The sequence below is a fragment of the Schistocerca piceifrons genome, chromosome 4 (assembly GCF_021461385.2).
Source record: "Schistocerca piceifrons isolate TAMUIC-IGC-003096 chromosome 4, iqSchPice1.1, whole genome shotgun sequence".
Lineage (NCBI taxonomy): Eukaryota > Metazoa > Arthropoda > Insecta > Orthoptera > Acrididae > Schistocerca > Schistocerca piceifrons.
The window spans coordinates 79,678,566-79,694,057 of NC_060141.1; the positions used below are offsets into that span (position 1 = coordinate 79,678,566).

At 43.0% G+C, this 15,492-nt stretch overlaps 1 protein-coding gene across 1 annotated transcript in view; it reads right to left on the bottom strand.

Moving 5' to 3' along the window:
- LOC124795610 (JNK-interacting protein 1) overlaps positions 1-6,357 on the bottom strand; it is a 359,281-nt gene extending 352,924 nt beyond the window's left edge. Inside the window, exons 1-2 of the mRNA XM_047259681.1 lie at positions 6,352-6,357; positions 6,021-6,238 (exon numbers count right to left, since the gene is read on the bottom strand). Of these exons, the coding sequence (XP_047115637.1) occupies positions 6,021-6,238; positions 6,352-6,357 (224 nt within the window). The remainder of the gene's footprint in view (positions 1-6,020; positions 6,239-6,351) is intronic.
- Between the last annotated feature and the right edge of the window lie 9,135 nt (positions 6,358-15,492).

Consider the following 15,492-nt stretch of genomic DNA (forward strand, 5'->3'; position numbering starts at 1 on the left):
ACTTTAAGTATCACATCCCTACTGTTCTGATCGCACTCGCACTACAATTACAGTCACTCATCTATCAACAGCTTGTGTGGGTTTCCAACTGCCGTTTCCTTACAATGCAATCGCCTTTTAATTATATAACAACTCCCCTGATAAACAATTGATATTGTGCTTCAAAATTATTATTTTAACCATGATCGCTTTTCACACATACATACACATCCTACTCGCTTGATGGCTCTGGCGAGACTGACTCGCTCCTTCACGCCAAACGATTTCCAGGCGCCAACCTGTTCCTTCGAGAACTATGGGAAATCCCCGTCAGCGATGCCGCTGCACTGCAGCAAAGAAGTGTCAGGGTAGATTCGATCCGCCAGGTACGGAATCGATGTTTGTATCCTTCCACTGTCATAAGCGGGGGGAAGATCAAATGGTAAACAAATCAAACCGTTTTATTATGAGAATTTCTCTGAATATCATTCAGATCTATACACCAGTGTTGTTGTCTCTTTGACAACGAGTAACACATTTAAAAAAATAATAAATTTGGTGATACACGTCATGGAACAAGGCACTGATTCAACATATTATTATGCTGAAGAATAAAGTACGTTAATCCTGAAGCTTTCATTAGTCTTCATAAGGAAAACAATAAATTCAGAATTGAGATAGGACTCAGGCAATGAGAATTCATATCACCAAAACTATCATCTACAGTTCTGGGGCTAGTTTTCAAGTACCAGTGTTGGTAAGAAAACAGAAATATGTGTTAATTTGATATGTGTGATCCAACTTCTTTTTTTCTGTTGACCTCATGCTGTTTGCATCTAGTGCACATAATCTTCAGAAACAGAGGAGAAACTTAACAAAGAAAGTTTGACACTAGGTTGATAATGTATAACCAACATATCACAAATAATCTGTACAAGTTAACAACTTGATCATGGAACCTGCTGAGGTTTGTACCTGTCTTTATGGCAAGCTGAGGGAAATGCCTACCTATACAACACAAGTGATAGGAATAGTAGTAAGAATGACCAGGAACGTTTCTAATAAACAAAATTGTCTGGAGAGGAAAATTTACAATTAGTATCTATTGCAAGTTTTGATTTACGGCTGTGAGACATTGACTCTAAATGCGAGAGCCAATGAATAACTGTCAGTATCCCAAAGAAGGGAGAGAAGAGGGTTGGGAATTATTGAGAGAGGCAGGTAAACAAACAAATGGATTAGGGGAGTAGAGTGGAGTGGAGGACGTAATTATGAATGTGGTGAAATTTCAGTGGAAATGTGCGGGACATGTAGCCAGACGAATTGAAGGTACATGGAGCAAGGAAGTTCTTTGCTGAATTCAAAGACGTTGAACAGAGACGCAAGACATGGGTTGGTGACACCAGAAAAATGCAGGACGTGCATAGTTGAACACGGCAATATCAAAAGGTCTAGAAGCGGGCTTGTATCTCATACGACTGAAGACGACGAGATTTACATCGTGAAGTATGGAGTGGTGTTTATCAGCAGTTGCATACTATCGCATCAGTTAATTCGACTGTCTCTGACGCACAAATCGATACTCTAACACTCATTTATTCTGCTTCTCCCAATTCCCTTTCCAAATTTCTCCTTGGTTTCCTTTACTGCTAGCTCTACGTGCATATTGTATAATATGAAAGGTAAACAGCAACCCTGTCTCACCCCTCTCATATTCTTCGAATCTTATAACTGCAGCAGAACTTGTAGACAGCCTTTTCACTATCTATATTTTATCCCTGATAACTCCTGAATGCCAGAGAGTGTATTCAAGTCGCCGGCCGAAGTGGCCGTGCGGTTAAAGGCGCTGCAGTCTGGAACCGCAAGACCGCTACGGTCGCAGGTTCGAATCCTGCCTCGGGCATGGATGTTTGTGATGTCCTTAGGTTAGTTAGGTTTAACTAATTCTAAGTTCTAGGGGACTAATGACCTCAGCAGTTGAGTCCCATAGTGCTCAGAGCCATTTTTGTATTCAAGTCAACAGTATCAAAACCATTTCCTAAATCTCCATTTCTTTAGCCTGTCTTCTAAGATAAGTCATAGGTGACTTTTACACGTCGTTCCGAGTACGATTTGTGTCAATATTTTGCAACCACGAATTGTTAAATTGATGGTTCAGTAATACATCTGTCACTAACTCATGTTTTTCATTATGTGATTAAATGGAGACAGAAGTGTACAGAAGAAAACTGGATACCTGAGGTGAACTACTAATAACTGATATTGCTGATCTTGTAAAAGAACGTAGGGAACTTCTTATATTGCTAGTCCTAGTAGAACACTAAAGGTACAAAACTGTAGCATTTTGGGAACTGTTCATGAACTATAGCAAAAATGTTATTCACTGTTCTATATTTCTAACGCGATAAGTATGAAATTAACAATGATCATATCAACAATGAAATAAAGCCATCATACAAACGGGAACACACATTTACAAGCACTTATTTCGGGAACCATTCAAAATAGAGCTTATGTCTGCGGCGCATTCTTTGCTCTATGTGACCAGCACATTCTTTGCTCTATGTCACCAGTCGTATAGCTTTTCAGAAGGGTGACTTTTCCTCTTGGGACGTCCTATTAACCTTCGCTATGAATACAACACAAAAAGCGCGAGCGCACTTGTGCGTGCATGTGAATGTATGTGTGTGTGTGCGTGTCTGTGTGTTCATCGTTACAAATTGGAACGGGTGAATTTATGTAATACTTAATAAGCTACAAGTTTGTGAGTAAAATTTTTTCTTTGGAATAGAAGGAATTCCTCAGAATACTTTGAAATTTGACTTTGTTTTCCGTTAGTCACCTGCTGCACTGGGGCTGTTGCCAACGTTTTTAGCAGCAGCAATATTCACCCCTTTTCGTGATAAAGTTTATACTAACGAAAAGTAATTATTGTATTGTAATTATGATAGCCTGTTTTCTTTTGAACGCCGAAGTATTATTTACAATAAACACTGGTGGAGAAAATATGTGGTGTTAATACGTCGTTACGTTTTTTAGCTACAGTTGTCCACTTGACGATCGTGGATGAGAGCTACAAACACTTTCGTGCGATGAAGGCTTTTTCTGAAGATATATCACGCAGCCGTACAATTTTTCCGGCATTATTGAATCGAATTACACAAAGTGTGTAGAACTGGTAAGTTTTTGGTCTCCAAAACTTGCAATAATATGAGGTGCAAAATAGATTAACTGGATTGTTTAAGAAATTCTAAAATGGGTTTTTAACCATTTTAAACGCAATCAATCCATAAAAACAAACATTTTAAAGATACTAGCTATTATTATTAACTGTCCCCCATTATTTAAATCTATCACTGGAATTATACCCTTTGTAGAATTGAACATGCCATATTTTTAGATAATTAAGAGAGAATGTACTTGTAAAAACCAGTCAATACTTCAGTCAAAGGCATTATTTGCAGTTTTCGCTGTTTTTCTGTGTTTATTGGGACTAATGGAAATATGTGTGTCGTCTATAAAAAGAATTCTGCGCGATGCGCATTGAATGGGGGATCATTTACATAAATGAGAAACGACAGTGGTCCTAACGTTGATAAACATTGAGGAACTCCATTAATGATTTTTTTTCCAAGTCAGAAAAACATCTGATGTTTACAATTTGTTGATGACGTGCTGAGTCACTGTCAGGACACACACACACACGCACACACACACACACACACACACACACACACACACACACACACACTCACAGAGAGAGAGAGAAAGAGAGGAAGAGAGGGTGGAAAGGGAGGGAAGCTTGAAGAAGAAGCTAATGGCGGTGTCAGATGGGGAAAAGCTTCAATACCGTCGTAGATGCATGATAAGTACATAAATTCCACGTAATTTCTGTCACTCTGACAGTGCAAGTCAGCTGAAGTCCTGCAAGTGGGACTGTAGTTACATTACGTGCTACCTCTGGACACGTGCCACATTTTTGTCATGTAGCTTCCCCATTGACAGTTGTCCACACGCTATGACGACTTCGAGAGTTCGTTTTTTATGTAGATAAGAGACAGCAAGGAAACTGAATTCAGTCGAGGAAGCGGCGGTGTGAGCAGGCGGAGTCAGCCACGGAGTCACCTGATGGCTATCGATCTCCGGTGTCGCGCCTCTCCCCTGAATACCTGCCTGCTACAAACATCCCCCACTCCCTGAACACATACACGCAGCGGTCGTTCTGGCATCTACTCCTCGGTAATTTTTCTAGCTTCTCTGGCCCGGAATGCTGTTCTAAACACGAACAGTAGAGGGGAAGCGTCGCTATCTCCAATACAAAATTCAAGGAATTGTCGACATAACTTCTTGAGCTATGCATTCATACCTCCTATTGTGAAAGGTCATTTCCTACAGAATGCTTTCCTTTAACTAACGTTCAGAAACCGACTGTAACCAGTCGTACGAAGGAGGAAGGGGTTAAATTACTGTTCCATAGCTGTGGATTCTGTATCCCTCAAGGGGTACTTCAACAGAAATATTCTTCGTTATTAGCATGACAGCGTTGTCTATTTGCTCACCATGGGTGGGCTGAAGTAGACATCTGTTGCAATTAACACTGAACATTTCCAGTTATTTCAGACAGTTAAATGGAGGAAAACAGGCACCTATGAAAATCGCTATCAGTCGTAATTTATTTCTGATGATACACTGCGATATTTCGGTTCCTGTGACCCTACCATAATCTGAAAGGAATTCAGCTACTTCTCTGTCTTACATTCGTGCCCCATAGCGTGTGCTGTTTTAACTAGGTCTATGTCTTTTGTTACTTTCGCGTAACAATGTCATGGAATGAAAGTCTGAAGCAGAATGCAATTTTATTTGGGGGGGGGGGGGGGGGGGTTGCAAGTGGTTTTCACATTCACATGCCTTCAGGCTGCAAACACGCTTCGTCCACACTTAATGCAATCGTGCAATAATACGGAAAGCAGTTACAGCCCATCTGCGATATCTATGATTTACGTCATTCCTCTGTCGCTGCAGACGAATTTCTGGACTCTGCGTCCTTTTGCGTGACAACCAGTTACATTGCGTGTGGTTCGCCACACGTGACATAACATCTGGGCCTCCTTGTTATTTCTACCTTTGCAGCACAACGGAGGTTAGTGAATTTGATCGTTTCTGACATATCGTTTCTATACTTCGAAGTTAGGTTTTCTTTGGTCGATGTGCTACAGTTGAACTTCGGATTTTCACACTGAATTCTCTTACGAAAAAAATAATAATAATAATAATGATCACCTTTCCTAACGTATTAACAATCGTCTGCACCAGTACATTCAGAACGAGAGCCATCAGATGGAATGACAAGGGAAAAAGCAGAGTATCGAAATGTCGGGAATTTAACAGTTGCATTCTGGAATGCGAACAAGAACACTAGTGTAGATAATTGTATCGAATTGCCAGCCAATAGATTTTTTTCAGCTGCTGACCTTGCAATGACGTCGAGAACTCTATGGAAAGAGAACACTTCTAGAACTCGGCAAGGTTAAGAGAGAAAGCCTGGCATGTTAGCAAAGAGCAAAACTCGAACTCCGTTTCCTGTACAGGTGGATCGTTGTGGTAAAACCGGTACCTCAACCGCAACAGTGCAAAGCATGATTAATTTCGGTGCACACTAGTAACAAAACTCCGTGAGGTTTCTTTCGTTTGCCACGCGTTGTGCTGAACGTTTTGAGAGATATATCACTGCAGTCACAGAGAACTTCCGCACACTACGTATGTACAGACACGATGTTGCGACGGTAATGCGCTGGCTTAGATGTACGCTTATTTATTGAAAGTGACAGCAACAGAGGCAGAAGAAATGCAGCGGCAGTGCATCGGCAAGGTGGTAAGGGCAAAAACGCAAGGTGGGGGGAGGCGAGCAGCGGGAGCCAAGATGTGGGTCGCGAAGGTGGCGGTGGTAGTAGGGGGGGGGGGGGGGGGAGGCAGGAGCAGTCGACGTCAGCGTGAGGCGGACACGGCTGGGCACGGCAGCGGCGGCCAGCGTCCCTACTCACGTGTAGCTCTGCGCCGGGGCTTTGATGTGCTGCGGCAGCCGCTCGAAGGCGTGGCGGAACTCCTCAAACTCTGTGTCGGCCATCTTCGGCTGCGGTGGCGCGCAGCCCTGGCTGCCGTTCCACTGGCCCGCCTGCGCCCACCGTAACCGCCCGCCGCCTTTCGCGTATTGATTCGGCGCCACCGTCGGCGCTGCTGCTGCCGCCACTGCCGACGACGCCTCCGCGGCGCAGCAGTCGACTGCGCGGTCGACTCTCGAAGTTGCGCGCCCGAGCCCAAACCTTATCGATTCTCTGTCGCTGTGCTGCGCTTACGGGCATTTCCCTGTCTCACCTTCATCTTCCGACAATGCAGGCGATGCGCGAGTGCGACGGTTCTCGTCGCTGCAACTGCACCGCGCTGTTTACACAAGCGCAACGGACTGTAATTGCGCCTAGTAAAACATGTGCTGCGCCATGGCAGCTTATAGCCAGTATTTCACTGCTACAGCGATCGCAATACATTAATTACACTACTGGCCATTAAAATTGCGCGCGCGCACGCACTCACACACACACACACACACACACACACACACACACCAAAGTTAATTAATCTTAGTCCCTGACATGAGTTTGATGTCCCAATAACCCATAATCAAATGTTTTCAGAGCGCGAGAGTAGTGACTAGGTCAGCTGGCAATGACCTCTGTATCGAGGTAGGTCAGGACAGCACGTATAGTGTATGGTCTTGCGATATCTTGTAGGAAGAACATCAAGGACACCTCGAGGGTAGGGCACGGCCACTGGCCTTAACAAGGCGGAAATGTATTGGTTGATGGTCAAATTATAGTATTGTGGTATACGGGTAACGTCTTTAATTAGTAATCTAATCGATCTCAGTTCTGAGCACGAATCAAATAATTGCTTAAATTTTGAATAAAAATCTTCAGCGGTGGGGAGAGGGGGGAGCGGTGAAGGCTCACGGTATAAAGGTTCACCATCGGTCTCGTCAAAGGGGCCGGAGGAACAAACAAGAATTCCAGAGCAACCTCTTACCGTTGGGGTGGGAAACTGCCCCTAAAAGGAGAAAGAGTCAGCAATAACCAGCAGCTTGATGATGGAGAAGGCAACAGAAATCACTGCATTAAAGACACAGAATGCGTATCCACAGAACATATAGCCTGTGACTGTAATTGAAAAAGTGACATTATATCCTTCCACTGCCAAAAGTTTCAGATTAATTTCGCTTCCCACGTCCCCCATTCTCATCTCCGCAAGGAAAGTGCAAACAGGGAGAGATGACCAAGAGAAAAAGGTTGAATAGGAAACAATGAGGCCAACGGCCTTGCCGCAGGGGTGACACCAGTTCCCGTCAGATCACCGAAGTCAAGCACTGTCGGGCTGGGCTATCACTTGGATGGGTGGTCATCCGGTCTGTCGAGAGCTGTTGGCAAGCAGGGTGCACCCAGTCCTTGTGAGCCAAACTGAGGAGCTACTTGGTTGAGAAGTAGCGGCTCCGGTCTCGGAAACTGACATACGGCCGGGGGTGCGGTATGCTGACCACATGCCCCTCCATATCTGCATCCAGTGACGCCTGTGGTCTGACGATGACACGGCTACCGGCCGGTACCGTTGGGCCTTCATGGCCTGTTCGGGAGGAGTTTAGTTTTTAGTTTTTAGTAAACAATGAGAGGGCAACATGCTAGGAGTCGGAGCGTGCAATGTCAGAAGTTTTAACGTGGTAGGAAAGGTACACTACTGGCCATTAAAATTGCTACACCACGAAGATGACGTACTACAGACGCGAAATTTAACCGACAGGAAGAAGATGCTGTGATATGCAAATGATTAGCTTTTCAGAGCATTCACACAAGGTTAACGCCGGTGGCGACACCTACAACGTGCTGACATGGGGAAAGTTTCCAACCGATTTCTCATACACAAACAGCAGTAGACAGGCGTTGCCTGGTGAAACGGTGTTGTCATGCGTCGTGTAAGGGGGAGAAATGCGTACCATCACGTTTCCGACTTTGATAAAGGTCAGATCGTAGCCTATCGGTATTGCGGTTTGTCGTATCGCGACATTGCTGCTCGCGTTGGTCGAGATCCAATGACTGTTAGCAGAATATGGAATCTGTGGGTTCAGGAGGGTAATACGGAACGCCGTGCTCGATCCCAACGGCCTCGTATCACTAGCAGTTGAGATGACAGGGATCTTATTCGCATGGCTGTAACGGATCGTGCAGCCACGTCTCGATCCCTGAGTCAACAGATGGGGGACGTTTGCAAGACAACAACCATCTGCACGAACAGTTCGACGACGTTTGCAGCAGCATGGACTATCAGCTCGGAGACCATGGCTGCGGTTACCCTCGACGCTGCATCACAGGAGCGCCTGCGATGGTGTGCTCAACGACAAATTTGGGTGCACGAATGGCAAAACGTCATATTTTCGAATGAATCCAGGTTCTGTTTACAGCATCCGTGTTTGTCGACATCACAGTGAACGCACATTGGAAGCATGTATTCGTCATCGCTATACTGGCGTTATCACCCGGCGTAATGGTATGGCGTGCCATTGGTTACAAGTCTCGGTCACCTCTTGTTCGCATTGACGGCACTTTGAACAGTGGACGTCACATTTCAGATGTGTTACGACACGTGGCTCTACCCTTCATTCGATCCCTGCGAAACCCTACATTTCAGCAGGATAATGCACGACCGCATGTTGCAGGTCTTGTACGGGCCTTTCTGGATACAGAAAATGTTCGACTGCTGCCCTGGCTAGCATATTCTCCAGATCTCTCAACAATTGAAAATGTCTGGTCAATGGTGGCCGAGCAACTGGCTCGTCACAATACGCCGGTCACTACTCTTGATGAACTGTGGTATCGTGTTGAAGCTGCATGGGCAGCTGTACCTGTACACGCCATCCAAGCTCTGTTTGACTCAGTGCCCCCGCGTATCAAGGCCGTTATTACGGCCAGAGGTGGTTGTTGTGGGTACTGATTTCTCAGGATCTATGCACCCAAATTGCGTGAAAATGTAATCACATGTCAGTTCTTGTAAAATATATTTGTCCAATAAATACCCGTTAATCATCGTCACCGACACCGACGCTTTCATAATTTGGTCACCAGGTTCAGTTTCAAGTTCTACAAGGTCTTCAAGACCACCTTCATTTTGTTCTTGCCCCTTAGAAGTAGGTTATGAGTACCACAGAACATCACAGTTGAAATTACTGATTAACTAAACAAAGACTGTTTGGCTTTGGTTCACAAAATTTATTATGGTTACTGTGCAGTTTCCGGGTCGTACGTCCATTTTCAAGTACATTACTGACGCCAAAGATGATAAAGCAAAGATAAATATGACTAGGCAAAGATAAACAACTTCTTACTGTATCGATCCTTGGCATATGTAAAATTACTTCAATGACAATTTTTTGACAAATTACATATGGAATTATACCATTGAGCAATTACACTAACATGACTAAACATACCTAAGAATAAAGTTATGCATCAGCCTAGACCTTTTTACCTACTCATAGACTGAGGCTCGAAGTTTTACTTCTGTCTAGGAGTTGTGATACCATCTAAAAGGGGTGAATAATTTAATTGGGTTTGCTCATTTAGTAGTAGGTGTGGAAATATACTCATCTGTTTTTTTTTTTTTTTTTTAATTTCTAGAATTACTATCTGGCTGAATTTTGCCCCCTGTCCCTCTGTGTGTAAGACTTCTACATCCATTATGTATTGTGGTTTTGTTAAGCTAATGTTCCGCAAAGGCTAAATCAGGCTTCTTCAACCTCCAGCTTCTATGATGTACTTTAAACCTCGTACACATTGACCTCTCAGTACGTCCGTCGTAGCAATATTGACATTCCCAGCATATTACCTTGTAAATCCCTGTTTTTGTGATGGCTGGTTGTTTGTCTTTTGAATTGAACGCGCATCTACCTATTGTCTGAGGGATATATACAAGGACAGAGAATCCCTTTACCTTCAAAAGGTTACTTATCATGTTTGACGTTCCCTTTCTAAAGGGTAACCTACACCATTTCTTTTCCAGTTTGTTTGTGCTTTTCACTGGGGGCAATAGGGACCTGGCTTGGTTCTTCACCTTTTTACTTAGAATTCTGTCAATTACGTTGCAGTTAGATTCAATATTTGTGGCTATTGTTTCTATTGTATTAATTTTCTGGTCAGAGTCTTCTCGGTACATTGGTATATATGTTGGAATGCTGCATGTTTATAGGCTGTAGGATGTTGGGGGGAAGCTGGGACGAATGTGTCAGTGAAGATGTCTTTTCGATAAATTTTAAATTGATGTTTGCTGTCTTCTGTCTTTAAGCTAATGTCCAGGAAATTTATGCTCGGTCCCCCTAAGTCCACGCTGATCTTTATATAGTGTACCACTCGTTCATATTTTCCCAAATTTGTGGAGTTGTCTATTGGAAACTTTCCACATGCAAAGAATATGATGAATATATCTATTGCAATAAAAAACATGTTTGCCAATGGTCCCCTCTTAAGAGAATCAGTCTCCCACTTATCCATGAACATTTCTGCTAGAAAGGGGATAAAAATAAGCCCATTGTCAGACCATCTGCTTGCTTATAATAAATCCCTTGAAAACGAAAATAATTTTGATTTAAACCACATTCCACTGTACTAACAATTCTCAGCTGTTCTTCTAGATTAATGTTGTGTGAATAAAATGATTGTCACACAAAATCTACACAATCTTTGACTGGAATACTTGTGAACAAGCTATTCACATCAAAAGAGACTAATTTTGCATTTGTTGGAACCTTAACATCTGTTAACCTGTTCTGTATTTCCCTTTGAAGTTCAGATTTTTCTTCAAGATGGTGTTGATCCGTCTGGCAGTTCTGTATACTAGAGCTTGTATTACAGACACCGTGGACGGATTGGAACATCTGGTTCAGATCCAGATGGGAGCACAAGTTCACTTGACACAGTTGAAGTGAAAACAGGAATCGACACCATCGCTAGTGGCTGGTATGTTCTTCCACTTCGGCCCTTCTTCGCTGCTATCACTTTTGCCACTACTATTTTTACCTGGTTGTTTGCTCTTCTTACTCTGCTTCGCCAAAAACATTAGGTAGGTGTAATTAATTGAAATCCAGGCCAGGCTAAATAATGCTTTTACCGTTTTACTTTCGAATTGTAATCATCAAATATACTACAACAACAATTTTACAAAAACAACTACATGAAATTTGTAAGACTCAAATAATGTAGTTAGAAGGTAACAAAAATAGGGGAGGTTTGTGTTGGAAAGGCAACATTCGAAGTAAAGCAAAGTATTCGCAAATATACTACTTACAAAATAATGTGATAAATAAAAATACTGAATTAAAAATGAGTTAGAGAATCAACATTTCATCATGACACCATATAAATATTAGAAGGTTTCTACCCTGCAACTTCTCTCGCGTTATTCGAATTACTCATAAGAATGAAATATTTTCTCTTTGTTTTATTCCGATATATAAGCTATATTACTGTAAAGTTTCATCCAAATCCGTTCAGTATTCAGCATCTCCATAAAATTTTATGTTTATAACATTAACACGATTAGATATACCTTCGTTACAAAAATATTGTTACTGACAAAAAGTAAATAGACGTTTAATTCAGAGTAGTTAATTTAATTCAGAGTAGTTAATTCAGAATAGTCTCTTTACAAATCTTCATAAGTAGGTATAATAGTTACCCGTCGAATTTCCTTTAAATAATCCAAACCAAACGCAAGCGAACAAATAAAATTATGTTACATGACTAATGAAAATACACTGAAGCACCAAAGAAACTGCTATAGGCATGCGTATTCAAATAGAGAGATATGTAAACAAGTAGAATGCGGCGCTGCCGTCGGTAATGCCTGTATAAGACAACAAGTGTCTGGCGCAGTTGTTAGATCAGTTATTGCTGCCAGAATGGCAGGTTATCAAGAATTTAGTGAATTTGAACGTGGTCTTATAGCCGGCGCACGAGCAATGGGACACAGCATCTCCGAGGTAACGCTCAAGTGGGGATTTTCCCGCACGACCATTTCACGAGTCTACCGTGAATAACAGGAATCCGATAAAACACCAAATCCCTAACTTCGCTGCGACCGGAAAAAGATCCTGCAAGAACGGGACCAACAACGAATGAAGAGAATCGTGCTACGTGACAAAAGTGCAACCCTTCCACAAATAGCTGCAGATTTCAATGCTGGTCCATCAACAAGTGTCAGCGTGTGAACCATTCAACGAAACATCATCGATATGCGCATTCGGAATAGAAGGCCCACTCGTGTACCTTTGATGGTTGCACGACACAAAGCTTTACGCCTCTCCTGAGCCCGCCAACGCCGACATTGGACTGTTGATGACTGGAATCATGTTGCCTGGTCGGACGAGTGTCGTTTCAAATTGTGCCGAGCGGATGAACATGTACGGGTATGGAGACAACCCCATGGATCCATTGACACTGCCTGTCAGCAGGGGACTATTCAAGCTGGTGGAGGCTCTGCAATGGTGTGGGGCGTGTGTAGTTGGAGTGATATGGGATCCCTGATATGTCTAGATACGACTCTGACAGGTGACACGTACATAAGCATCCTGTCCGATCACGTGCATCCATTAATGTGCACTGTGCATTCCGACCGACTTGGGCCACTCCTGCAGGACAATGCGACACCCCACACGTCCAGAATTGCTACAGAGTGACTCCAGGAACACTCTTCTGAGTTTAAACGCTTCCACTGGCCACCAAACTCCCCAGACATGAACATTATTGAGCATATCTGGGATGCCTTGCAACGCGCTGTTCAGAAGAGATCTCTACTCCTCGTAATCTTACGGATTTTTAGGGGCCACCCTGCAGGATTCATGGTGTCAGTTCTCTCCAGCACTACTTTAGACATTAGTTGAGTCCATGCCACATCGTGTTGCGGCTCTTCTGCGTGCTCTCGAGGGCCCTACACGATATTAGGCAGGTGTATCAGTTTCTTTGGCACTTCAGTGTATTATACGAATTAGATTAATGTACTTATATACCTTCCAAATTCTGAAGGTGGCAGGGGTGAAATACAGGGAGCGAAAGGCTATTTACAATTTGTACAGAAACCAGATGGCAGTTATAAGAGTCGAGGGGCATGAAAGGGAAGCAGTGGTTGGGAAGGGAGTGAGACAGGGTTGTAGCCTCTCCCCGATGTTATTCAATCTGTATATTGAGCAAGCAGTAAAGGAAACAAAAGAAAAGTTCGGAGTAGGTATTAAAGTCCATGGAGAAGAAATAAAAACTTTGAGGTTCGCTGATGACATTGTAATTCTGTCAGAGACAGCAAAGGACCTGGAAGAGCAGTTGAACGGAATGGACAGTGTCGTGAAAGGAGGATATAAGATGAACATCAACAAAAGCAAAACGAGGATAATGGAATGTACTCAAATTAGATCGGGCGATGCTGAGGGGATTAGATTAGGAAATGAGACACTTAAAGTAGTAAAGGAGTTTTGCTATTTAGGGAGTAAATTAAGTGATGATGGTCGAAGTAGAGAGGATATAAAATGTAGACTGGCAATGGCAAGGAAATCGTTTCTGAAGAAAAGGAATTTGTTAACATCGAGTATAGATTTAAGTGTCAGGAAGTCGTTTCTGAAAGTATTTGTATGGAGTGTAGCCATGTATGGAAGTGAAACATGGACGATAACCAGTTTGAACAAGAAGAGAATAGAAGCTCTCGAAATGTGGTGCTACAGAAGAATGCTGAAGATAAGGTGGGTAGATCACGTAACTAATGAGGAGGTATTGAATAGGATTGGGGAGAAGAGAAGTTTGTGGCACAACTTGACTAGAAGAAGGGATCGGTTGGTAGGACATGTTTTGAGGCATCAAGGGATCACAAATTTAGCATTGGAGGGCAGCGTGGAGGGTAAAAATCGTAGAGGGAGATCAAGAGATGAATACACTAAGCAGATTCAGAAAGATGTAGGTTGCAGTAGGTACTGGGAGATGAAGAAGCTTGCACAGGATAGAGTAGCATGGAGAGCTGCATCAAACCAGTCTCAGGACTGAAGACCACAACAACAACAACACATATACGTGCCTTTCGCTGTGCTAAAAGAGTTTGTTACATCCATTTCAGGCAGACAGCTGACTGCAATTTAATTCAAAAATGGTTCAAATGGCTCTGAGCACTATGGGACTCAACTGCTGAGGTCATTAGTCCCCTAGAACTTAGAACTAGTTAAACCTAACTAACCTAAGGACATCACAAACATCCATGCCCGAGGCAGGATTCGAACCTGCGACCGTAGCGGTCTTGCGGTTCCAGACTGCAGCGCCTTTAACCGCACGGCCACTTCGGCCGGCTATTTAATTCAAATTTCGTTGAACAGACTAGGTATATCGCTGTTCACTCACATGCAGGAACGCTTAGAACACATAAAACAACTAAAACTTGAGAAACAATGACAATCGATCGCGGTTAATTTGTCGATGCACTTTAAATTTTGATGACTTACGAGTATGGCATGGAGCGGAGCCGGCTGCGTGCGGAGGGGGTCATGTCGAGAGTACATCATCGACAATGCATTATTTCGCACGGTAATTTTGGATGTTCTATGTTAACATAGAAATTTCGTGTTACGAATTTTGATAAAGAAGTTTTTTTTTTTTTGTCATCAGCCTACTGACTGGTTTGATGCGGCCCGCCACGAATTCCTTTCCTGTGCTAACCTCTTCATCTCAGAGTAGCGCTTGCAACCTACATCCTCAATTATTTGCTTGACGTATTCCAATCTCTGTCTTCCTCTACAGATTTTGCCCTCTACAGCTCCCTCTAGTACCATGGAAGTGATTCCCTCATGTCTTAGCAGATGTCCTATCATCCTGTCCCTTCTCCTTATCAGTGTTTTCCACATATTCCTTTCCTCTCCGATTCTGCGTAGAACCTCCTCATTCCTTACCTTATCAGTCCACCTAATTTTCAACATTCGTCTATAGCACCACATCTCAAATGCTTCGATTCTCTTCTGTTCCGGTTTTCCCACAGTCCATGTTTCACTACCATACAATGCTGTACTCCAGACGTACATCCTCAGAAATTTCTTCCTCAAATTAAGGCCGATATTTGATATTAGTAGACTTCTCTTGGCCAGAAATGCCTTTTTTGCCATAGCGAGTCTGCTTTTGATGCCCTCCTTGCTCCGTCCGTCATTGGTTATTTTACTGCCTAGGTAGCAGAATTCCTTAACTTCATTGACTTCGTGACCATCAATCGTGATGTTAAGTTTCTCGCTGTTCTCATTTCTACTACTTCTCATTACCTTCGTCTTTCTCCGACTTACTCTCAAACCATACTGTGTACTCATTAGACTGTTCATTCCGTTCAGCAGATCATTTAATTCTCCTTCACTTTCACTCAGGATAGCAATGTCATCAGCGAATGGTATCATTGATATCCTTTCGCCTT